This window comes from Monomorium pharaonis, chromosome 7, assembly GCF_013373865.1.
Source record: "Monomorium pharaonis isolate MP-MQ-018 chromosome 7, ASM1337386v2, whole genome shotgun sequence".
Lineage (NCBI taxonomy): Eukaryota > Metazoa > Arthropoda > Insecta > Hymenoptera > Formicidae > Monomorium > Monomorium pharaonis.
Genome location: NC_050473.1, coordinates 10,320,650 through 10,346,514, shown reverse-complemented (window position 1 = coordinate 10,346,514; position 25,865 = coordinate 10,320,650). Strand labels below are relative to the sequence as shown.

Sequence of the window (25,865 nt, the reverse complement as noted above, 5' to 3'; positions counted from 1 at the left end):
AAAAAATTAATAAAAATATATTAATTAAAATACTTAATTCAACTTGTGTTTCATAAATTAAATTATTTTGTTGAATAAGAAAATGCTAAATAATAAAATTAAAATTAAAATTTACATAAATTTAAAAACTGAATAAATAATTATCTGTACTTATATCTTGCAGTAGATATACCTTTGGTTTCCTAAAATATTAAGCCTTTAATTTTAATAAATACGATTGTAAAATATTAATAACTTTAATAATAGATATCTTTTCATTTTTTGAAATTTTTTTATTATAGACAAACATTTTTTAAGAAAATATTAAATTATTATATTTATTTCATTCTTTTCCGTCATTTTTCGTTCGACTATTGAAATAATTTTATTGAATAGTAAAGTAAAAAACCTTTATCTATTCTCAAAAACTCATCTTTGTATTCAATATCTTTAAATTATATCCAACACATTTTAGAAGAAACTTTTAATAATACAATTATAATTTCAAAATAAAAGATTTTTAAATACAATTTTTAATACAATTTTTATTCTTAGAAAATTATTCTCTCACTCTAATATATAATTATTACATTGCTCATTGATTGATTAAAAGAAAAAGTTACCAAAAGATCTAAAGTGCAATTTATAATGACACACATCAAAAAAGGAATTAAGTTAATCTTAATTAGTAATTAATACATAGTTGCAGCAATTCTTGTGCACTCTTTTAATGTGTCTAGTGATATTGGCCTTCCATTTGCCACAATAATCGCAATAGGGACACTTAAAACGCGGTTCCTTGCCACATTCATTGCGCAGATGCCTTTTCAGAGTGCATTTCCACACGAAGATGCAGGGACAGTTGGGACATTGATATTTCGCGTAACGATTACTGGTGTAATTCTTCATTTTTCTCCTGTAGAAATTCGTGTAATAGACACCTGTGAACACAAAGATAATTCCACTTGGTTATTAAATGCTTTAAAATAATCGCGTGGAAACACGCGTTGGCTTTAATATTGGATTTTACGAGCATCCGGATTCACAAGAAGATAAAGCTTGTGCATATGTGCAAAATTAGATAAATGACACTTAACAGAGAAGAGTGAATGTCCGGGATGTTATAACATCGGCCAGTGAAGTATTAAAGTAAGATCCTCTTAATAATTTATATTCTTTTACAATCGCTGTAAATGGCAAAAACATATATGTATATATGTATATATATGGAATAAAACTCTTAACATACTAGAAAATAATAAAGTCTAGAATATTTCAGCAATATTACAATTCCTAATTAAAAAAACATAATAATTTATTTATTCTAAAAAATAATAAGTTTGTAATGCGCAAAAGAGACAAATGATTAGGACAATGTTATAAATGTAAAAACAAAGTATTTTATTTCAAAAAATAATACTTGCAGTAAAAGACAGGCGTACAATTGTGATATATAATCAAATTTTAAAATAAAAAAAATTTAATAATTTTATAATGCAGTATTTTTGAAGTATTTGCGTTCTAAAAACACTTTCCATAAAGTGTATATTTAGCGTCATCATCACGACCTACTATCAGGTACATAAAAACGTAAAATATTTCCAGTCTTGTTTATAACTCAGAGTTGTAGAGAGATCTATTAATGAGTCGTTGATAAACAATAATTAAACATAAAACAATCAGTGCGGCTTCATGACACAATTCCTGACGATGTCCATCGTAAACACCTCGTTCCTCTTGTGACTGTTGCGTACGTGTCTGTAGACATTACTACGTAAGTTGCAACAATATCCACAATAGGGGCATTTGAATCGCGGTTTCTTGCCGCAGGCATACAACAAATGTCTATTCAAACTGCCCTTCTTCTCAAAGATACGATCACATTTCGGGCACGGATACTTTTCCTTATTGGAGATAAAGTTGTAAGGCTGCAATTTCGCCACTAGATACATCTGGTTTCCTGAAAAAAAATGCAAACAAAAAACGTATGTCAGTAAGATATTTGCTTTGATGTGTTCACATTTAATCATACAGCAACAAGAAATAACAAATAACCATTAAAAAAAAATACTTAGCTCAAAGATGATTTATTTATCAAATTTATTCACAAGTGACAAAATATTAGAAGTATATTTTTTATACACAAATGTATAATATACTAAATAGTAAAATGTAGCATTGTCTTGATGTAACTAAAACAAGAGAAATTATTAGTAATATAATCGAATTCTAAGCTCTGTTTATACTAAAAAAAGTAATTCATTAATACAAAAAATTATTGTTCATATGTTAATACAATTGATAATTTCCTCTTTCTCTCCAAGAAAAAAATTCTAGATACGCCCATGTTTAACAACAAAGGAAACCTTTTTTTTAAGGCATAATACATAGCGTGATAAGACAGGTGAGTATTTCGCTGCAAATTTTTTACTAAATTGACAATAATTAAATATTGTACACGATGTAATCTTCTATGTGATAGACGCAAGAGCATTTATGGTTAGAAAAACTTTTTCTGAGAAAGTTCGTGTCTTCAATTTCTGCTGATGTCAATACAACGTACGGCGGTGTCTTGATGTTTCCTACGCACGTGCTTGTAGACATCAAAGGACCATTTTGAGCGGAAATCGCAATATGGGCACTGGAATCGCGGTTCTATTCCGCAGGCGTACAATAGATGACTACTCAGGCTGCCCTTCTTTTCGAAGATACGATTGCACTTCGGACACGGGTACTTTTCCGTAATGGCGACACAGTCGTAGGACTGCATTAGACACACCTCATTATCTGAAAAAGACGCAAACAAGAAATGCATGGTCAATAAAGTACGAAAACTTCGACTTTGATATTTGCGCTGATTTTTTCATCGTATTTAATTGTGTAACAACAGAAAGTAGTAAATAACAGTTTTTAAAAGATATTTAGAAATAATTTTTTATTTATCTAATTTAATCAGAAATATAAAAACATTACATGTAAGTTTGCATGTACAAATACATATATAAAAAAGTAAAATTTTGTGTTCTCTAAATCTCGTAAAATAAAAAAACATGAAAATTTAGCTTAGACAATGTTTTGAATTATTAAGTTTGTGCAATTTTGGAATAATTATTCACTTTAAGAGATTTAGAGAGAGTAACATTGTTTTGATATAACTAAAAGAAAAGAAATTATTAGCTTCAGTAATATTTCAGAAAATTTGTCATATTAAAACTATATGTAACTTTTCGTTATAAATTGAGAAAATATACAAAAAACTCTAGTAAAAAAGACATCTATAAAATAAAGCGCATTAAAACACATGATTATTCTTATGACTTAAAAATATAATATTACAATAAAATATAATAAGAAATTACAGCAGACATAATAGCAAAACATCATTCAATCATTGTTTAGATACAAATTTATTTTAATTATACTAAAACATTACGCATCATTAAACGATTTCAAAATTTAAAAATACAATTTATTGAAATATTCTTAAAATTAAATGTTCTTAACTCTTAATTATTATTAGATTTATTCCTAATTTGCTTAAAATCTCTTATGCGTAATTTTCTACGTGCGATACACAAAAACTCTAAGATTGAGGAAAGATTCGTTGCTTTTTGCAGATATCGATAGAACATACGGGGCTACCTCGGTGCTTCACGCGTATATGCTTGTAGATATCGGAGCACCGTTTTGAGAGCAAATTGCAGTTTGGACACTTGAACCGTGGACTCCGTTGACACTCATAACGCAAATGTCTCGTCAGGGAACCGCGATGTGTGAAGGAACTCCCGCAGTTGTTGGAACAGCGGAATTTTTTGCGGAAATTTGATGCTTGATCATAGAATCGATTGCTTGGCAGCAAAAGTTTAACGAAGCAAGGTTTTAACCTAATATCTGTAACAAAAAACCAATTATTCATGATTATCATCAGCCAATACGCATAATGTAATAAATGGCATTACAAAAAAACAAAATTAAAAATCTAATATAAATATAAAATATTAGAATTAAAAAACCAGTTTACTTCTTAAAGATAATTAATTCATCTAACTTGGTGATAAATATTATTATTATATTTATTCCTAATTTAGTTAGACTTTTTTTAATATTACAAAAAGACATTAGAATTGTAATAAAAAAAAAGAAGAGCCGATGATAAAATAATATTATAAATTAATATTAATTTAAAAAATTTATTATTCCAAAAATATATTAAATATATTAAAAACATGCAAAGTGTATGAATACGATCAAGTGTATGAATACAATCAAATCATGATCACATATCATACAATTAATGTTAAACTCACAATAATATTAATTAATAATATTAACTATATTATTATATTATTACGCATGTGAGCTTTGCGCATGTTGCGTACGCGAGCTAAAACCAACTGTTTTGAAGAAAATTAATATTATTGATCGTTTTTGTCAGTTGAGACAAAAAAATCATCGCTAAAAGAAATTTGAACATAGCTCGAAAATGACTGAAGATCTCTGGATGTCATCCGAAATCCGCAGACGTGCAAAAAATCCTTTAAGTTTGTTCGCGAGTTATCAATAAAACTGTTTACAAACAAAATAAGTTATTATTTCGCACGGACAGTATCAAGGCTTAATGTCCGTAACTGAACACCAATTATCGACGATATATTGTTTATCGACTTATAAACTAGCCAAAAAACGCAATAGCGTCATTGCAATTAATACAGACATTTTAACAAAATTGTACACATGATCTTTAAATATCAATAAAAAAAAACTTAAAATAGAAAAATATTGTAGAAATAACCATCACTTGAAATTTATTCGGTTACATCAAATAGTTTACATTATCGCAAACTTTATTATTAATCTATTATAAAAAATTTATTATAGAAAATTTATTATAAAAAATACAAAAAATATTCTTCGCATAAGCAATCCTTCCTTGTAAGTATTTAACTTGTATAGTACCATTATAATAACTGAAAGTCGCTTTTCAACGATATATCATTATCCAATAAATTGTAAACAAACTTGATAAGCAAACGAAACAAAAATTCAATTTCCATGTAATTTTTTTTAAATATAATTGTATTACACTATTTTCACTGTTACACAGACATGATAACGCATTTAATAACATTATAAATAAACAAAATAAAATAATAAAATACATAAAATAATGGAAAATTAGAATTAAAAAAAAAACCTTTTTTACTTCTTAGCTCAGAGATGGTAATTCATTTATCTAATTTAGACACAAATATTAAAATATTACTACACAAGTATATTTATGTATATTAAATAGTGAGATATTGCACTAGCTTGAAATAACTGAAACAAAAAAATTCATTTCAGTAATATTTCAGAAAGTTTGTCATATCGAAATTATGCGTTTTCGTTACAAATTAAAAAAATATATACGTGTACTAAAAAAAACATCTACCATTAATTGCATTAGAAAATATTGATATTTTCATAATTCAAAAATATAATTAGAGTAAAAAATAACGAAAATTACAGCAGATACAATAACAGAATATCATTTTACGTACAAATTCGTTTGAACATCAAAACAACATTACGCAAGATAAATTGATTTAAAAATTTTATTACACAGTCCCCGCAATTATTATTAGATTTTCCATAATTTACTTAAAAGATCTTAAATATTGTAAAAAAAAATTAGAATTATAATCGAGAAAAAAACCAATTAAAATAATGTTGTAAAATAATATTAATTTTAAAAATCTATTATTGTAAAAATATATTAAAAAGTAAAAAATATAATGCATATTAGCATACTAGAAATGTGCAAACTATTCGAATACAAAGCAAATGATTTTATATCATGTAAGATTACTTCATATTAATTAATATTACTTTACATAGTAATTTGTTCATTATCTTTGTTAAAAAATTGGACATTAGTATATTAGTTTAATAACAATGATTACTATGCAAATTAGGTTAAGTATAATTAAAAGTTGTGGTTTAATAATTCGATTCGATTAAATTCGGTTCCAAAAAACCTTGATTCTAATATATACATAACATAAAAACTTTTTTGGAAAAAAATAATGTAATAGGACGATGAAGCAGGATAAACATTTCGCTGTTTTGCAAAATATTTATTTAACTGGCAATAATTGAATATGCACAAAATGCAATTCCTTACACGCGGTATATAAAAACTGAAAAGATTCGTCCCTTTAATTTCTGCCAGTATCGATACAACGCACAGCGCTACCTTGGTGCTTTTTGCGTACATGGCTATAGACATTAAAACACAATTTTGAGCGAAAATCGCAGACCGGACACTTGAAACGCGGTTCCTGTTGGCACTCGTAACGCAAATGCCTCGTCAGGGAACCTCGATGTGTAAAGCAGCTCCCGCAGTTGTTGGGACAGCGAAATTTTTTGCGGAAATTTAGTCCATTTTGATTTCGAAGTTGAACGTTTGCCGGTGAAACCGCAGGAAGCCAAACGCAGAAAGAATTATTACCTGTAACAGAATACCAATTACTGACGGGGTGTCCATTATTAGCTAAAGTACGCAATAGCATTATTGCTTTTAATGAAGACATTAACAAAATTATACAAAAAATTTTAAACTACAATTCCAGAAAAGGACACTCTAAAACTAAAAAACAATGTAAGAATAACTTGAAATTTATTTAGTTACGCTGAATTCATTGCATTTTAAAAGTTCTATTATTTTATTACAAAAAATTCATTATAAAAATACAAAAAAATTCTTTACATAAACAGTCCTTTCTTGTAGATACTTAACTTGATTAATGTCATTACATTAATTGGAAGTTAATATCCTAATGATATATTGTTACCTGTTCACGAAACGTAAAACAAATCTGATGTGCAAGTAAAACAAATCCAGTTTCTGTAAATTATTTAAAAAATATAAAAGTTATATTACACCAATTTCATTGTCAGGTCTAATTGGTAATTAATATTGTTTAGTATACTTATATATACGCCTACGTCGTATTTAAGTATAATGCAACAAATGCAAAAACAAATTAAAAAACATAAAATAAAAAAGTAACATAAACTTAATAGTAAAAAAACAATTTTCTTCTTTGGTAATAATCTATTATTAAAATATTGATGCAAGATATTGCATGAGAAAATGTGCTCGAGCAAAATTTTGCAGACAGAAACAACTTGTTATTAAATATGCGCGTCTTTTTTATATGTCGTTTAAACAATTGCTAATAAATACTGGAAATCGGTCTCGAACGATAATCATTATAGAATGAACACATTAGAAATGGCAGAAAATGGCATTCATAGCGCAGATGCTTGATCATGGAATTTAAAGTACCGAATAAACGCCTACAATTTCGTGAACAAACAAATTTTTTACGCATAGCTAAATGGATACAGTGCTTAAATTGGCAACAGTATTCCTGCGAGAACTGTGAAAGTCAAACATAGCAAAACTTAACTAAACACTAATTATTGACGGCATGTCGTTTATCGGCTTATGAACTAGCCAAGAAACGCAACAGCATCATTGCAATTAGGGCAGACATTTTAACAAAATTATACAAATGATGTTTAACTATTATTTAAAAAAAAACAACCTAAATTAAAAAACAATGTAGAAATAACTATCATTTAAAATTTATTCGATTACATCAAATTCTTTACATTTTCACAAAACTTTATTATTCTATTATAAAGAATATAAAAACATATTATTCGCATAAACAATCCTTTCTTATAAATATTTACTTGTATAGTTATAATAGCTAAAAATAGATTTTCAACGATATATCATTATTCGTTCAATTTTAAACAAACCTGACATGCAAACAAAACAAAAATGTAAATTCTATGCAAATTTTTTACAATTTAACTGTGTTACACTAGTTTCACTGTTACATAGATACGATAACGCATTTAATAACACATTATGCAAAAAATATAATAATATATAAAATACATAAAATAATAAAAAAATTAGAACTCAGAAAAAAACCTTTTTTACTTCTTAGCTCAGAAGTGGTAATTCATTTACCTAGATTGGACACAAATATTAAAATATTAGTATACAAGTATATCTACAAATATATTTATGTATATTGAATAGTGAAATCTCGCATTACCTTCGAATAACTGAAACAAGAATTATTAATTTCAGTAATACTTCGAAAAATTTGTCATATCAGAACTGTGATTTCTCGTTACAAATTAAGAAAATGTATAAAGTGTACAAAAAAATCTATCGTTAATCACATTACAAAATATTGATATTTTCATAGTTCAAATATATAATTAGAGTAAAAAATAACGAAAATTAAAGCAGATACAATAGCGGAATATCATTTTACGTACAAATTCGTTTGAATTACCTCAAGACGACATTACGCAAAATTAACTAATTTGAAAACTTTTATACACAGTAGTCGTAATTATCATTAGATTTTCCATAACTTGCTTAAAAGCTCTTAAATATTGTAAAAGAAAATTAAAATTATAATAAAAAAAAAGATCCGATTAAAATAATATTGCAAATTAATATTAATTTTAAAAATCTATTATTGCAGAAAAATATTAAAAGATAAAAAATATAATATACATTAGGATATTAGAAATGTGCAAACTATTCAAATACGAATCAAATTTTATATTATATAAAATTACTTCATATTAATTAATATATATATTACTTTACATAATTTGTTCATTACCTTTGTTTCAAAATTAAACAATAATTAGTATTTTAGTTGAATAACAATAATTGTTCAAATTAGGACAAGTTTAATCCAAAGTTGTGGTTTAATAATTCAATTCAATTAAATTTAATTCCCTAAAAAATTTGATTCACACACATCTAATATGTACATAACATAAAAATTTATTTGCAAAAGAATAATGTAACAGGACGATGAAGCATGATGAACATTTCGCTGTTTTGAAAAATTCAATAATTCAATACAACAATATATGGCATTGCAATATAAATACATAATCCAATCAACGTTATTGCACTTGCAATAACAGCAAATATTATTGTATTAAGTATATCTTTTGTTGACAGTCCGTTTTGTTGAATCAATTATTATTTTTCTCAGTGTAGAAACACGGAGGCTGGCACAGGCTGCGACGCAAATGTCTCATCAGGGAACGGCGACGTGGATAGACACTCCCGCAATTGTTGGGACAGGGGAACATGTGGGTAAATCTTGATTTGCGATTACGACGGGGCAATGGAGCATTTACCAGTGAAACCGGAGGAAACCAAACAAGGGAAGAATAATCTGTAACAGAATACCAATTACTGATAGCGTGTTCATCATTAGCTAAAATGCGCAATAGCGTTTGCTATTAATGAAGACGTTAACAAAATTATACAAAAAATCTTAAACTATCATTCCAGGAAAGAGCACTATAAAACTAAAAAACAATGCAAGAGTAACTGTGACTTGATATTTATTTAGTTACACTGAATTCATTACATTATCAAAAGTTTTATTACTTTATTATAAAAAATTTATTATAAAAAATACAAAAAAATTCTTAATATACACAGTCCTTCCTTGTAGGTACTTAACTTGATTAATGTTATTATATTAATTAATTGGAAGTTAATATCCTAATGATATATTGTTACCCGTTCAGGAAACCTAATACAAATCTGATGTGCAAGCAAAACAAATGCAGTTTCTATAAATTATTTAAAAAATAAAAATTATATCACATCATTTTCACTGTCACGTCTAATTTGTAATTAATATTCATTGGTTTATAAACCTAAATCTGTAAGTATACTTATATATACGCCTAAGTTCGTATTTAAGTATAATACAATAAATGGAATTACAAAAAACAAAATAAAAATACAAAAGTAATATAAAGTTAATAGTAAAAAACAATTTACTTCTTTGGTAATAATCTATTACTACACGAAGACAATTTTCTCTTAAAAGTTATTCTGAACATTGTGGTAATTGTGAGACAACGTAAACCTTGAAAAATTTTACTATACTTTTAGCAAAATTTACTAAAATTTTAATAAAATTTGGCAAAATTTTGTAAATTTTACTATACTTCTAACAAATTTTACTAAAACTTTATCAAATTTTATTAAAATTTTAGTACATTTTAGTAAATTTTAGTATATTTTCTCAAAAGTATATTAAAATTCCTCAAAGTTTACATTGTCTCACAATTACCACGATTTTCAGGGTAATTTTTAAGAGAAAATTCTCTCCGTGTAAAATATTAATGCAAAATATTGCATGAGAGAATGTGTCCGAGTAAAGTTTCGTAAACAGAAACAAAACAACTTCATAAAATATGCGCGTCTTTTTTTATATACCGTTTAAGCACGTGCTAACAAATACTGGAAAGAGAATGATAATCATTACAGATTAAACACATTAGAAATGGGAGATAATGACATTCATAGCACAGATAGCTTCATCGTGAATTTAAAGTTCCGATCCGAAGGGACGCTCCCAATTGTTTGAACAAAGAAGTTTTTTACGCAAAGCTAAATGGATACGGTACTTAAACTGGCGACAGTATTCTTGCGAGAGCCGTAAAAATCGGATGTAGCAAGGCTTAACTAAACACCAATTATTAACGGCATGTCATTTATTGGGTTATAACCTAACCAATAAACGCCACTAGCGTTACTACAATTAGCTACAATTAGCCAGACACTTTTATAAAATTATACACATGATCTATAACTATCATTCCAAAAAAGAACAACCTAAAATAAAAAAAAACATTGTAGAAATAATCATCACTTGAAATTTATTTAGTTACATCAAATTTTTTACATTATCACAAAATTTGATAATTCATTATAAAAATTTTAAGAATACAAAAAAAATATTTTTTGCATAAACAATCCTTCTTTGTAAGTATTTAACTTTTATACCATTATAATAGTTAAAAGTTGATTTTCAACAATATATCACTAACTGTTCAGCAGTTGCAAACAGACCTGATATGCAAGCAAAACAAAAATGCAATTTCTATGCAAATTTTTTCAAACATAATTGTATTACGTTATTTTCAATGTTACATAGATACAATAACGCATTTAATAACACATTATACAAAAAATATATAAATGTATAAACCTTTTTTACTTCTTAGCTCAGAGGTGGTAATTCATTTACCTAGATTAGACACAAATATTAAAATATTAGTATACAAGTATATTTACAAGTATATTTATGTATATTGAAGAGTGAAATCTTGTATTACCTTGGAATAACTGAAACAAGAAGAATCATTAATATTTCAGAAAGCTTGTCATACTAAAACTGTTTTTTCGTTACAAATTAAAAAAATATACATAAATGTACTAAAAAAAATATCTGTCATTAATCGCATTACAAAATATTGATATTTTCATATACAATTTTCATAGTACAAAAATATAATTAGAGCAAAAATAATGAAAATTACAGCAGGTACAATAGCGGAATACCATTTTACGTACAAATTTGTTTCAATTATGTCACGATACTACAAATGATTAATTGATTTGAAAATTTTAATACATGGTACTCGCAATTATTATTATATTTTTCCCTAATTTGCTTAAAAACTCTTAAATATTGTGGAAGAAAATTGAAATTATAACCGAAAAAAAAGAGCCAAATAAAATAATGTTGCAAATTAATATTATTTTAAAAATCTATTATTGCAGAAATATATTAAAAAGTAAAAAATATGACATATGTTAGCATATTAGAAATGTGCAAACTATTCGATTACGAATCAAATAATTTTATATTATATAAGATTATTTCATATTAATTAATATTACTTTACATAGTAATTTGATTAGCTTTGTTTTAAAATTGAACAATAATTAGTATATTAGTTTAATAACAATAATTATTGTTCAAATTAGGTTAAGTTTAATCAAAAGTTGTGGTTTAATAATTCGATTCAATTAAATTCGGCCCCAAAAAAACCTCGATTCATACATTTCTAATATGTACATACATGAAACTTTTTGTAAAAAAATAATATAATAACACGATAAAGCAGGATAAACATTTCGCTGTTTTGCAAAATATTTATTTAATTGGCAATCATTGAACATGCACAGAATGCAATTTCTTACACGCAATACATAAGGACTGGAGAGATTCGTTCCTTCAATTTCCGCCGACATCGATACAACGCACAGCACTACCTTGGTGCTTCTTGCGTACATGCTTGTAAACATCGGATGACCATTTTGAACGAAAATCGCAGACCGGACACTTAAAACGCGGTTCCTGTTGGCACTCGTAACGCAAATGTCTCGTCAGGGAACCGCGGTGTGTGAAGCAACTACCGCAGTTGTTGGGACAGCGGAATTTTTTGCGGAAACTTGATCCGTGATTACGAAGTCGGGACCACCGAGCGTTTGCCAGTGAAACCGCAGGAAGCCAAACGCAGGAAGAATTATTATCTGTAACAAAATACCAATTACTGACAGCGTGTCCTTCATCATTAGCTAAAATACGCAATAGCGTTATTGCTATTAGTGAAGACGTTAACAAAATTATACAAATAATCTTAAACTACCATTCCAGAAAAGGGCACTCTAAAACTAAAAAACAATGTAAGAGTAACTGTGACTTGAAATTTATTTAGTTGTACTAAATTCATTACATTATTAAAAGTTCTATTATTTTATTATAAAAAAATTATTATAAAAAATACATTATTATAAAAAATTCTTTACATACACAGTCCTTTCTTGTAAGTACTTAACTGCACTAATGTCATTATATTAATTGGAAGTTAATATCCTAATAATATATTGTTACCTGTTCAGGAAACGTAAAACAAATCTGATGTGCAAGCAAAACAAATGCAGTTTCTGTAAATTATTTAAAAAATTAAAAATTATATCACACCATTTTCACTGTCACGTCTAATTTGTAATTAATATTCTTTGGTTTATAAACCTAAATCTGTAAGTACACTTATATATACGCCTAGGTCCGTATTTAAGTATAATGCAATAAATGGAATTACAAAAAACAAAATAAAAAACAAAAAATAAAAGAATGATATAAAGTTAATGGTACAAAAACAATTTACTTCTTTGGTAATAATCTATTTCTAAAATATTAATGCAAGATATCGCATTAAAGAATGTGCTTAAGTAAATCTTCGCAAACAGAAACAAAAGAATCTTATAAAATATTTTTTTTTATATGTCGTTTAAGCACGTGTTGATAAATACTGGTAATCGATCTCGAACGATAATTATTACAGAATGAACACATTAGAGATGGCGGATAATGGCATTCATAATGCAGATGCTTCAACATGGAATTTAAAGTTCCGAAGGAACGCCCGCAATTGTTTGAACAAAAAAGTTTTTTACGCAAAGCTAAATGGATACGGTGTTTAGTTTGGCGACAGCCTTCCTGCGAGAGCCGTGAAAGTCGAACGTAGCAAGGTTTAATATCTGTAACAAAAAAATTCTTATTGATTACACATCAGTTTATCAGTATGTTGTATGTTAATCAACATACGCATTAATTTCATTATCTTAAGCTAAGTTATTATCCTTAATTTTTGTTTCTAAAAGACCTAAAATTTTAATTGTTTATATTTCATGCAAACATATATTATCCCTCTTATTTTTAGTCGAAACATCAAAAATTGGTTAAGCAAATTATGTACAATTTATTTTGAAACCACAATAAGGAAAAGTTATAAAAGCTTAAAAATAAGGAAAAGTTATAGAAGCTTAAAGTAAAACAAAATTTTTATTATTAACTAAATTAGTATATTTCAAAGACAAAGCATAAGACAAGTATATACATAATAATAATAAAAAAAGCTGAATTGCTAAAAGTGCATCTTTCACGAGTCGAGCTTCATATACCTATAGATATATCGCACAATCTGCATCTAACACTTTTATGTAATTTATAATCTATAAAATTACATATGTCATTCAATTTTTTTTCTATTCCAATAACGCTTTTTAGTTGTATCCGTAATTGACGTAAAATTAGAAGTACCGAGATCACAAGTTATAAATGCGAATGTCTTTTTATAAATAATATAAGCAAACTTATAGCTACCATGCTCGTACTTGTGCCTCTTGAAGCGTATTCCTATTTCTAACTATAGACGTATACATTATTATTTAAATGTAATAAAAATATAAAGTTACACTGACAAAATATTGCAGTTTTAGCGTATACTTACCTCGAAAAGATCGACATGGTTACCTACTATTAAGTCTGTGAGACTTACTAACATTTTGGATGCTTTCACTTTCACAGTCACGATCGAACTTCTGCAGCTGCCATTTTAGGAGGACATTTCAGGAGAGTTGAAACTTGTTTGTCTCCTTCCCACCGCAAGGCAAAGAAACCGTTACACCCCAAACATACTAAAAATTTCTATATCTCTTATATCTAGGTAGTAATATCTGTCTAGGGTTTAGAGAGAGATAAACAGGAGATCATTTAAGAAAGTACAAGTTATAATAGCAATTTTAAGAAATCAAAAAGAGTGATAGATCGACATAGACAGCTAAACACTAAAAATTTATTCAATTACATCGAATTCAGTGTATTAATAATTTAACAATATACCACCAAACATATTTCAAAAATAAAATGTTCCAAATATAAGATGCATTTTATAAATAAATATATTTTTCAAACATTCTGCAGCAAGGAAACATCAAATGTGATCTTTAAATTCAGACTATATCAATGATATCGATTATACTAAACAAACATATAATAATGAATTGATTAACACGACAATATGTATGGCAGAAACGATTACATAAAATAAATAAAATATACTGATAAAGTAACTAATAAACCATTCAATTAATTGATATCACAACTGCTCCGAAATATATTTTGCGGCTTTGCTTGTAGACGAAAGCTTGTAAAAAAAAAACAAAAACAAAAAAAACTTTGCATCGTTCATTTCGACTGATAGTTCTGCTTGCTGCTAATGTCGAGAACATAGACACTTTCATTGGGGTGTATCCTGCGTATATGAGACCTCACGTTCGACGAGTGTTTCGTACGGTACGAGCAATATGGACAGTTGAACCTCGGCAATTGACCACATTGAAACTTGAGATGATTATACAAATTGTTCTTGCGTGTAAACGCGCTGCCGCACTTGTGACAAGGGTAACTCCTGCATTGTTGCGCTCCGTCGGGGTTGTAGACACATTGATTGGAATGCGCATGAAATCGTTGCACGCCGTCCGATTGAATCTCTGGGAACAGAAAATTTCACAAACGTAACTTAGAGCGGCAAGTGGAAATTAAACAACTTGAAACTTCTTTGAAACTTCCCCGCATCGGAAACAAATACACAGCAAAGTATGTTCAGTGGAAATGCACGTTTTGCGATCCATTTCTTCTTATGTCATTCTTAAGATATATCAAATAATCTCTTAATTAACAGATCTACATACAAAGATTATCTATGCGTTGCAAAATCGATGAAATAAAAAAGTATAAGTTTTAGTCATTAAATTATTAATTTTTCGATAAACTCTAGATCGATTAGGCCACACGTATTATGCCATACGTAAAAAACATAGCAAGATTCTGTATGTATAAAAGCGTTATTTATTAGTATATTACAGTACTTTGATGAAATTTACACGTACAAAAAAACATAAAATATTCGAAGTGCCAGGATTAAACATTAAAATTCAATTTTCTCGTTATGACATAAAATTCAATATTTTCTTGAAATAAATTTTTCTGTGTGTGTATATATATTCTCATGCTACACTTAATATATTCTCTTCATATTAAGATTTTTTCTTTAATATTAAGAATTTTGCATTTCTTACCTGATTTAGTTCTATGAATTAAGATTTTGATAAATTTTATCTTAAAAAAAAAATAAAATAAAATAAAACTAATACAAATTGGTCCTATCATAAAATACTATAGTTATAAATATTCAGTTCACTTAATTATCAACAGAAAAAGAAATAAATTTTTCATCATGCGCAAACAAAGCTTCTCTGACACGAAACTTGTACTCTTTTTTGTTATAATAAAAAATTATAAATTAAATTACGCAAATAGTATGTATATAATATAATTTTTAGTACAGTTTTAATAAAATAATAATAATAATAAAGAATATAATAAAAAATAATACAAGGTAATGCAGTAAATTGTAAGCAATCTATGCAGATACGTATAACATCAAAAAATCGTATTTTTTCACGTTTGTGTAATACATTTATGCGTTTTATATTTCTAGAATAAAATTCTAACGCTTTATTCTAATCGCACAGAAAAATGCAACAAACATAACGAAAAGGAAACAAATAATTTGCGCAGTGTAAAGAGGGAAAACAACAACACGATCGTTTGGGAATAAAAATTGTATTTTATAAGAGCCACGCTGTGACGACTATTAGACGTCGCTACATAGCTAACCCGAATAAATAACAAATACGTCGACAATAAACGGAGCTATTCTCTAAATGACAATCAGTGTATAATAATTTGCAAGTGATACTTATAACTCTGATGATTAGCGAGAATTCACGGTCTTTTAGTGATTTTGGCTTCTTGTTTGGCGTATTATCACTAAAAGATCAGTGTATTTATTTCACTGGTTGACAAGTTATAAGTTTACCACTAAAAATCATTTTCACTGACTGATTTTTCACTGATTGTACTTTAGAGAGTATGGTTAAAAAATATTCAAAAGAACTGCGGAATATCAGTCTTGCGTATGTCCACCACGTAGACCTTGTTGCCAGGATGTATACGACGTACGTGAGCGCGCACGTTTGACGGATGTTTCGTCCTGTAGACGCAATATGGACAATTGTATCTCGGCGGTTGACCGCACTCGATCCTCCAGTGATACTGAAGATTGTGCTTCATGCTGAACACGCTGCTGCAATTGCCACATGGAAACGATTTAGCGTTTTGATCGCGCGACGAGATGACGAGGTCCCTGTTCGCAACCGACCGATTATAGTCTTTCCGCCACGTGCGCGTCGACGTCGACTCGGAGACTGCAAAAAAAGCACAGAACGTCTTCGTCATCCATAAAGCCCGTGACAAACATCTAAATCTCTATTTTGACTTTATATCCATTTCAGTTACCGGGAGAAAAAGAAAGATAGTGAAAGAGGGAGGGAGACATGAGAACAGTCTTCTCGAGTGTTCAAGTAAGCGATCAGTAAAATAAACATTAGATCTCTTGTTAGATGTCGAGAATCGTGCGATCAGTAGCCACTCATTTCGCCACGACACAAAAACGGCGTGGATCTTCCGCGGGAAGGAAAGATATGTCACACGTGAGGGGAGTAATGTTTCTCAGGACTACCGTAGTTCAATTGAGGACGACGTCTTTTATTGTGGAGGAAGTCCATGTCGCTGTAGAGTCGTAGGTTCACGACGCGACAGACGTCGATTCGCCGCGTTGCTGCCAGCTGAGGATATCGACGACGTAGACCTCGCGGCCAGGATGCTTCCTGCGCACGTGGGCCCGCACGTTCGACGTATGTTTCGTACGGAAGGAACAGTATGGGCAGTTGAACCGTGGCGACTGACCGCACGCGAACTTGAGATGATGCTGGAGATTGTAGCGCCAATTGAAGGATCCGTTACATCTCGGGCAGTAGTACACCTGTTTGCATGCCTGCCGTGGGTGCTGGGCCTTATGAACAGATTGATTTGCATATCTGCGTCGCGTGCTCCTCGATGAATGCTTTCCTTCTGAAAAATGCACATGTCCTATTGATTAGCCGGGTTAATTGCCAGTTGACTTGGAACGCGAAAGAACGACGAATCATTACAAAAGAAACAATTCGGCGAGGGCGTGAAGATGTGAGAATTTACTAGGTAAACAACGACATGAGAGAGAAAGCATTCGACGCTTATTAAAAATAGCTTAGATTATATTGCCTAAAAGTTAATTTAATATCGAGCATTAATTTAACTACGAAGTAAAATTAATATTAACTACCAATTAGACGAGCGTATAATCACCTATAATTTATTGTAGTACAATAAATAATAAAAAGTACAAAAAGATGGTATAAAATAACACAGTAGATTATAAACAATTTATATGCAATGTTGAGAAACAAGTTTCGTATCAAATCATCTACAATTCTCTTATATATAAATATAATCAGATTATTATTAATGTTATATTATACATAAATACATAAATGCGCTTGTGTGTATACAGTAATCGATTGAAATGTTGCTTCTGTTCATCAGTATTTTATAAAACATCGAATTATCGTCGCAATTTCATTACATGGAAGACAACGAAGAGTAAGACTCACCTTGTCATAACGTTATATACAATTTATGTTGATTAAAATATTGATCATATACTACAAAAGAAAATAACGTGACTTATCGTATCTCACAAATATATGTAATACATACATTCGACTAGAAAAAAAATTGTAACTTTTGCATTCTTTGCTTAAAATTATAAAAATAGATTGTTTTGTATTGTAACTCAGAACACAGAAAATGAGATCGCGTTTCTATAGAATCGTACGCGCAAAAATAAAGAGTCTTTCCACGCCCTTTTCTACCAACGTGGATTTAAACGTAACTTTAATCGTGTTTAACTTACTTTGTTATCTTATTCTAGTTCCAAAAATTAGAAAAAGATAAAGAATAAGTTAAACCCAGCTTAAAGTTAATCTCCGTTAGTAGAAACAGGCTAAAAAAAAAAAAATTTTTTTTTAATTATACCATTTGAATACCTGGGTTATTTTACGAGTCTTGACGTTATTTTACGAGTCTAGTTTGCACACGTCGATAGCATATACATCATTGCCAGGATGTTTCCTACGCACGTGAGCACGCACGTTCGACACGTGCTTCGTGCGATAGGTGCAGTAAGGACATTTAAATCGCGGCAACTGGCCGCACTCGAATTTCGAATGATAATAAAGATTGTTCTTGTGACTGAAGACACTTGGACACGTAGGACAGGGAAACTTCGGCTTCGTGGCGAGTAAATTGGTGTCGACGTCGACTCGATGGTACATCGGTTGTTTCTTTCTCGCGATGGGCACCAATTCATAGAGCAATGGCAAACTATGGTCTGAAACAGACGCAAAAGAAACGTCAAATCAGAAATCATCGTTCGTTTCGTAAAAATCTCGTTACGATTCGGTAATCTGTGCTGGTAACTCTGCGAAATCGCCAAGGTGTCGAGGCCAAGCTTGAGATCGGAAAGTTTTCAACGCTCAGTGTTTCGCGTAAAAGATTTTATAAACCACTTCAACTCTATGGAACAATTCTTTTTTCCTAAACGTATTATTATTATAATAATGTTAAATTATTATCGTTAACAATTTATTCTATTTTTAAAGCTACATATATTCGACGCTTTCCAATCTCATTTGTTCACACATGAAAATAAATATGTATATGCAAAATTAAAAAGTAATGCAGAATTTTGGATAGCATAATCGATGTTAAAATTTAATAATGATATTTTAGTTGGTACCTGCACAATATGTATAATCTAAACAAATAGACCGCATTCTGCGTAGAATAAAAAGTTTCATTAAACGAAATAGTCAGTGTCTTCACAAATGTACAATAAAGTGCAAGTAACAGTTTTAATTCAACTCTTACATCGATTCGCGCATAACTATGCCGCGCGATCCTCAAAGAGAACTTATTTTGTGATTAGTCATATTAATCGCCATTTAACACTTAGAATATGCAAATAATTATTACAGAAAAATTCGCTGCAGAAACATTTGTTAAGTAGACAGCGACGCGAAACGATCAATAAGTCGAGGTTTAAAAATAACGATTGAAAATATTGCTTAAAAGATAATTTGATATCACAAGCATTAATTTTCAATAAAATAAAATCGACATAAATTATAAATTTTATGAACACATGAGCAATTAAATTTATTGTAATGTAAATGAAGAAGTATAAAAAAATGATACAAAATAACACAGTAGATTATAAATAATTTATATTTAACAAAATTAAAAACCCATTAATTGATATATTGGATATTCCAAAAATTTCTTTATAGATATAATGAGATATAAACATATAGATATACAGTATATAAACAATTATACAAATATGATGGCATAGAATATCGCTTTTTTTTTAGATAAAAATAATGAAATATAGTATTCTCTCTGTTATATAAAAGATAATAAAGTACAAGTCTAGTCAGATTAATTATTTATATTATTCAAATAGACATTGATCAAAACATATAGATACAGAATATGATAGAATTGCGTATCTAAAAAATACATATATTCGACTAAAATTGTTAATTCTGCCACGAATTCTTATCTTAAAATTAACGAAAATAGAATCTTTCTCAAATTAAAAAAAATAGTGTTTTCGGTCTCTTTGCACATTAATTTTATAATTTTTATTAATTTTTTTTAACAAAGGTGACATAATTCTCAATATAATTTCAAAAAGTAATTTTATATGTTTAAATAAAATACCTAATATAATTACATAACTCATAAAACTCTATATATAAAACTCATAAAACTAAAAATCATTTGGCTTCAATAATTGCTTTTATGTAGAAGTAATGTGTAATAATTCTAGTATTTTGTATTATAATTTAAAATACAAAAGATAAAATCGCGTACATTTAGAATCGTGCGGGGAAAAATAAAGTTTTTCCTCGCCTAAAAAATAAAAAAAAATATAATAATTTTACAAAACTTGGATTAAACAGCCTTGATGTTATTTTACAAATCTACTTTGCACGCGTCGATAACATATATATCATTGCCAGGATGTTTCTTACGCACATGGGCACGCACGTTCGAGCCCCAACTCGTGCGATAGCCACAATAAGGACATACAAATCGCGGTGACTGGCCGCACACGAATTTCAAATGATAATAAAGATGGTTCTTGTTACTAAAGACACTTGGACACTTAGGACAGGGAAACTTCGATTTCTTGATGTCGTGAATTCGACGGTACGTTGGTTGTTTCTTTCTCACCATTGGCACCAATCCATGGGTCAATGGCAAACTACAGTCTGAAACAGACGCAAAAGAAACGTCACATCAGAAATCATCGTCAATGTTCAAAAATCTCATTACCATTCGGTAATCTGTGCCGGACTCTGCGAAATCGTCAAGGTGTCGAGGCTAAGCTTGAGATCAGAAAGTTTTCAACGCTCAGTGTTTTGCGTAAAAGTTTTTATGAACCACTTCAATTCTGTGGAACAGTCCTTTTTTCCCAACCATATTATTACTATAAATAATGTTGAATCATCATCGTTAACAATTTATTTTATTTCGGAGGCTACATACATTCATTGTTTTTCAATCTCATTTGTTTATACATAAAAATAAGTATGTACATATGTAAAATTAGAAAATAATGCAGAATTTTGGATAGAACACAAATGTTAAAACTTAATGACATTTTATTTGGCACTTGCACAACACGTATCTACACAAATATATTATATTCTGCGTAGAATAAAAAATTTTATTAAATAAAACAGTCCTGGTCTTCACTAGCGTACAATAAAGTGCAAGTAATAGTTTTAATTCAACTTGGATTAATTCGCGCATAACTATGTCGTGCAATTCTCAAAGAATACTTACCCTCTGATTACTCATATTAATCACCAGTTAATATTTAGAACGCAAATGAACGATTAATTATTATAGAAAAATAATTCGTTGGAGAAAAATTTGCCAAGAAGAAGCACAACAATTGTTGAGTCAAGGTTTAAGAATAACGGTTGAAAATATTGCCTAAAAGATAATTTGATATCACAAGCATTAATTTAACTACAAAGTAAAACTATTATACATTAATAATTTTATTAACATATAAGCACCTAAGTTTATTGTAATATAAATAACAAAATGTAAAAATATGATACAAAATAACGCAGTAGATTATAAATAATCTATATTTAACAAGATTAAAGAATCATATCGTTGGTATATCGGATTCTAAAAATCTCTTTATACATAGATATAGTAAGATATAAACGTATAGAGATATTGTACACGAACAAATATATAAATGTGCTTAACAATTGTGCACAGGAATACAGCTTTTTTATATAAAAATGATGAAATACAGAATTGTCTTTGTAATTTTGTTATATGGAAGACAACTAGTTTCGTCATGTTAACTATTAATATTATACAAATGGATGTATGCTTATCAAATTGTATTGAATATGACCCAATTGCACACATATTCGACTAGAATCATTAATTCTGCCACGAATTCTTAAAATTAACGAAAATAGAACACCTTTCTCAAATAAAAAAAATTACAGTGTTTTCGGTTTCTCTGTACTTTGCATATTAATTTTATAATTTCTCATCGTCTAAAAAAACAGCTTTACAAAGCTTTTAAACATCATTGATCTTATATTACGAGTTTACTTTGCACACGTCGATGGCATATACATCATTGCCAGGATGTTTCCTACGCACGTGAGCACGCACGTTCGACACGTGTTTCGTGCGATAAGCACAGTAAGGGCAATTAAATCGCGGCGACTGGCCGCATTCAAATTTCGTATGGTAGCAAAGGCTGGTCTTGTGACTGAAGACACTCGGACACCTAGGACAGGGAAACTTCGGCCTTACGACGAGAACATTGCCGTCGCTATCGGCTGAGCGATACGTCGGCTGTTCCTTTGTCACAACGGGTACAAATTCGTGCCTGTAGATCACTGGTGAAACGTGATCTGAAACAGAAGCGAGGGATACGTCAGAAATTGTCGTCGTCGATTTGTAAGACCTCGTTGCAATTTGGTAATCTGCGCTGAATTTCTGCGAAATCGTCGAGACGTCAAGGCCGAGCTTGAGATCAGAAAGCTTTCAGCGCTCAATATTTCATATAAAAGACGTTAAGAACGAATTCCGTTCCGAGCTATTCTTTCAACAAAATCACTTTTTTTTAATGATGATTTATTATTACTTATATACACATATACATATATACATACATACACAAAATTAAGAAATAACAAGAATTTTTTGGATAAGAAGCAATACGAATAGGAAAATTAAATAATATTTTATTTGCTTTACACAGAACAAGTATAGTCTTCACAATTGCTAAAATAAGAATAAAATTTTATTTTAAAAAATAATTGTTAAGTTTAATAATATAGTTATCTAAATGTAAAGCGTAAATGAATTATTATTATATTATAGGAAAGACAGGGGCAACGCGGCGCACCTTTATTGTAACAAGATGCATTGTCAGACACTTCGATTATTAATGCTATTTGATGCAGCTGTATTTAAGATATATATAAGATATACACAAAATTTCATAACAATCCATTTTTTGTTTGAATTTCTATCGACTAAAAATAATTTAAAAATATACTTTTCCTCTAAAATTTACACCGCAAATAAATCTATACAGTTTTGTTTCTTCAAAATTATTTCATGATAATAAGCTGTTATTGAAAAAAACCGAATTCTTAATTTTTCAAATCCTATATTTGATTATATTTATAACAGTTTATTTAATTACAATAATTAATAATTTTGTCAAAAAAGTGCGTCTGGATAACGCGATGCAAACGCTACACACACACACACACACACATATACACACACAAATATATGTACATATCTAAATCTATTATATTTTTATAGACATTATTGATTTCTAACTCTATTTTGATAATCTGTAGAAAATTCTACAACTTTTATTTTGTTATGCTTCATCCATTATTTAATAATAATTAAAAAAAAACACTTTCTGTTTTAATTTTTTTAATTACAATTTAATATAAAATCAGAAAATAGTATCAATTTTAATAATATTTTAATGTAGAAACCAGTGCGCCGCATTACACAATGTGCTAGATAATAAGCGCAAATAACTGTTTTCCAAATTGCAATATTTTCATATATTATAAAAATTTTATTATTAATCACATACTAATAGGTAAGATATTCAATGTTAATTTTATCCTTTATTTTATTACGTTTAAAACATTTTTCGTTGAAAGTATTTCACATTTTCTTAAGTGCGCCACATTTCCACCATCTCCCCTATTATCACATTTCTTATTAAACTATTTATAATTCTTTCTTTTTATATTTTTATAAAATTATAAAAACATAAAAAATATAGAAAATAGCAATTTATTTCAAAAATATAAAACTAAAGAATGAATTCTCAAGGATTGCGTTAAAACTTGTACGGGTCGATCGTACACACCTCCCGATCGGGATGGCATTTCCGCACGTGTCGACGAGCATTTGAGATGTGCCGAGCGCGGTAGTCGCAATACGGACAATTGAATCGCGGCGACTGACCGCACTGAAATTTCAAATGATAAAAAAGATTGTGCTTATAACTAAAAAAACTCGGACACTTGGGACAAAGAAATTTCAGCTTTTTAAGGGGAAATTTGCCATCGACTACTTCTAGGCGGTACGACAGTGGCTGTTCGTTTGTTGCGGCGGGCACAACGTCATGCCTGTTGATCACTCCCGTAGGCAGAATAGAATCTGAAACAAAAGTAAGAGGAATGTCGTGTCAAAAATTATCGCCGATTTGCAACGACCTAACAATTACGATGCGGTAATCTGCGCTGGACTTTACAGAATCGCTGTGACGCCAAAACCGAATTCAAATTTGGAAAATGTTCAGCACTGAGTTTCGCATAAAAAAACTTAAAAAGTCACTTTAATTCCATGAATCCATTGTTTCACTAAATGTATTATTAATACAAATAATAATGATCGATAAAAAGAAAAATTATTTAAATTATTTTAGAAGCTGCAGCTATATTCAATGCTTTCTAATTTCTTGTTCACACATAAATTATAGAGATAGATGCATAAAGTAAAATAAATAATATGGAATTCGTTTTCAAATTAACATTATTCTGATATAAATGTAAGACTTAATTTGTACAAAACGCTTGATGTGTTAATTAGTTAATATTCAATTAATAAAGTTTCAAAATTTAAGTTTAACTTAAGTATTTAAAAAAGTGTCAAAATGACTACATGTATATATACATATTTAAGTTTCAATATAGAATACGATATATGTATGATATTAGTATATCAAAGAAAAAACCGTTGTTGCATAAAATTCGTTATTCATTAAAGTAGATTTTACAACAACTGCAATAACTCCCAGCAATTGTCATTAGAATGCAATATTTTCCATATAAAATAAGTTCCCAGTTCTATTACCTACTTTTACTTTATACACATAAAAAAAATTAAGAGATAATACAACAAATTTTTAGAAAATTTCAGAAAGGAATAAAGATGTTAAAATTTAATAATGACATTTTATTTAGTACGTACAGAACACATATATAGACTATGCAAGTAGACAGTAATTTGAATAGAATAAAAATCAAGTTTTGTTAATAAACATTCGAAATAGTCATGATCTTTACAAGCATAAATCTAAAGCAGTAATCTAAAGTTAGAGATCAAAGAATTTCAAACGTGTTTCTATAAAATTTGCAATAATCCAATAGAATATTTATAGAAAAAAAAATCTTAACTTAATAATACTGAACTATCACAAATAATTTTTGGTTCGTAAACCTACATAAAATTTATAATTTAATATGTTTAAAGACTTTATACAAATCTTGTAAGTGTTTAATAATTATCGTGTCATATTTTTCACTAAACACTATTTTATAATATTATTTATTTTTATAAGACTACATGTGTATAAAATTAAAAATTATAAAACAATAGAAGTAAAAACAACCAATAAAATATCTGTCAATTGATGCTGCACTGAAATTAACAATATTTATATTTATAAAATATATTACTATGCAGAATAATCTTTTCTCGTAGAATAAATTATAGTGTAGATAGTTATACAATTCTCAAAACTTCCACACGCAA

General features: G+C 28.8%; 3 protein-coding genes and 1 long non-coding RNA gene across 4 annotated transcripts; all 4 read right to left on the bottom strand.

Annotated features, from left to right (window-relative positions):
* Nucleotides 1-1,359: 1,359 nt before the first annotated feature.
* Nucleotides 1,360-4,015, bottom strand: LOC118646592 (zinc finger protein 429-like). The gene is made up of 2 exons (XM_036289791.1): nt 3,622-4,015; nt 1,360-2,766 (listed from the first exon to the last, which is right to left on the bottom strand). The coding sequence occupies exons 1-2, from the start codon at nt 3,902-3,904 to the stop codon at nt 2,513-2,515; spliced, it is 537 nt and encodes a 178-aa protein (XP_036145684.1). The 5' UTR covers nt 3,905-4,015; the 3' UTR covers nt 1,360-2,512.
* A 3,735-nt stretch (nt 4,016-7,750) lies between these two features.
* LOC118646607 lies at nt 7,751-12,120 on the bottom strand. Its single transcript, XR_004964120.1, has 2 exons — nt 11,088-12,120; nt 7,751-9,251 (listed from the first exon to the last, which is right to left on the bottom strand). It is a non-coding gene; the product is annotated as an uncharacterized LOC118646607 (long non-coding RNA).
* Nucleotides 12,121-13,161: 1,041 nt separating this feature from the next.
* On the bottom strand, nt 13,162-19,865 carry LOC118646606 (zinc finger protein 568-like). Its single transcript, XM_036289845.1, has 2 exons — nt 16,770-19,865; nt 13,162-15,223 (listed from the first exon to the last, which is right to left on the bottom strand). Exons 1-2 carry the CDS (start codon nt 16,894-16,896, stop codon nt 14,919-14,921), a joined length of 432 nt encoding a protein of 143 aa, XP_036145738.1. The 5' UTR covers nt 16,897-19,865; the 3' UTR covers nt 13,162-14,918.
* LOC118646522 (gastrula zinc finger protein XlCGF7.1-like) lies at nt 18,752-24,455 on the bottom strand. The gene is made up of 4 exons (XM_036289598.1): nt 24,416-24,455; nt 22,424-22,699; nt 20,774-21,013; nt 18,752-19,065 (listed from the first exon to the last, which is right to left on the bottom strand). The coding sequence occupies exons 1-4, from the start codon at nt 24,453-24,455 to the stop codon at nt 18,752-18,754; spliced, it is 870 nt and encodes a 289-aa protein (XP_036145491.1).
* Nucleotides 24,456-25,865: the final 1,410 nt, after the last annotated feature.

What these genes read in the sequence shown, in the direction of transcription:
- LOC118646522 (XM_036289598.1), bottom strand. Translation starts at nt 24,455, where the DNA reads ATGACGTTGTGCCCGCCGCAACAAACGAACAGCCACTGTC. An exon ending in ACAAACGAACAGCCACTGTC is followed by an intron (nt 22,700 to 24,415) that starts GTACCGCCTAGA and finishes CTTCTGTTTCAG; the next exon opens with ATCACGTTTCACCAGTGATC. An exon ending in CGTGCGTAGGAAACATCCTG is followed by an intron (nt 21,014 to 22,423) that starts GCAATGATGTAT and finishes CGTCTGTTTCAG; the next exon opens with ACTGTAGTTTGCCATTGACC.
- LOC118646606 (XM_036289845.1), bottom strand. Translation starts at nt 16,896, where the DNA reads ATGTGGCAATTGCAGCAGCGTGTTCAGCATGAAGCACAATCTTCAGTA. An exon ending in GGACGAAACATCCGTCAAAC is followed by an intron (nt 15,224 to 16,769) that starts GTGCGCGCTCAC and finishes TTCTGTTCCCAG; the next exon opens with AGATTCAATCGGACGGCGTG.
- LOC118646592 (XM_036289791.1), bottom strand. Translation starts at nt 3,904, where the DNA reads ATGATAATCATGAATAATTGGTTTTTTGTTACAGATATTAGGTTAAAA. An exon ending in TATACGCGTGAAGCACCGAG is followed by an intron (nt 2,767 to 3,621) that starts GTAGCCCCGTAT and finishes CGTCTTTTTCAG; the next exon opens with ATAATGAGGTGTGTCTAATG.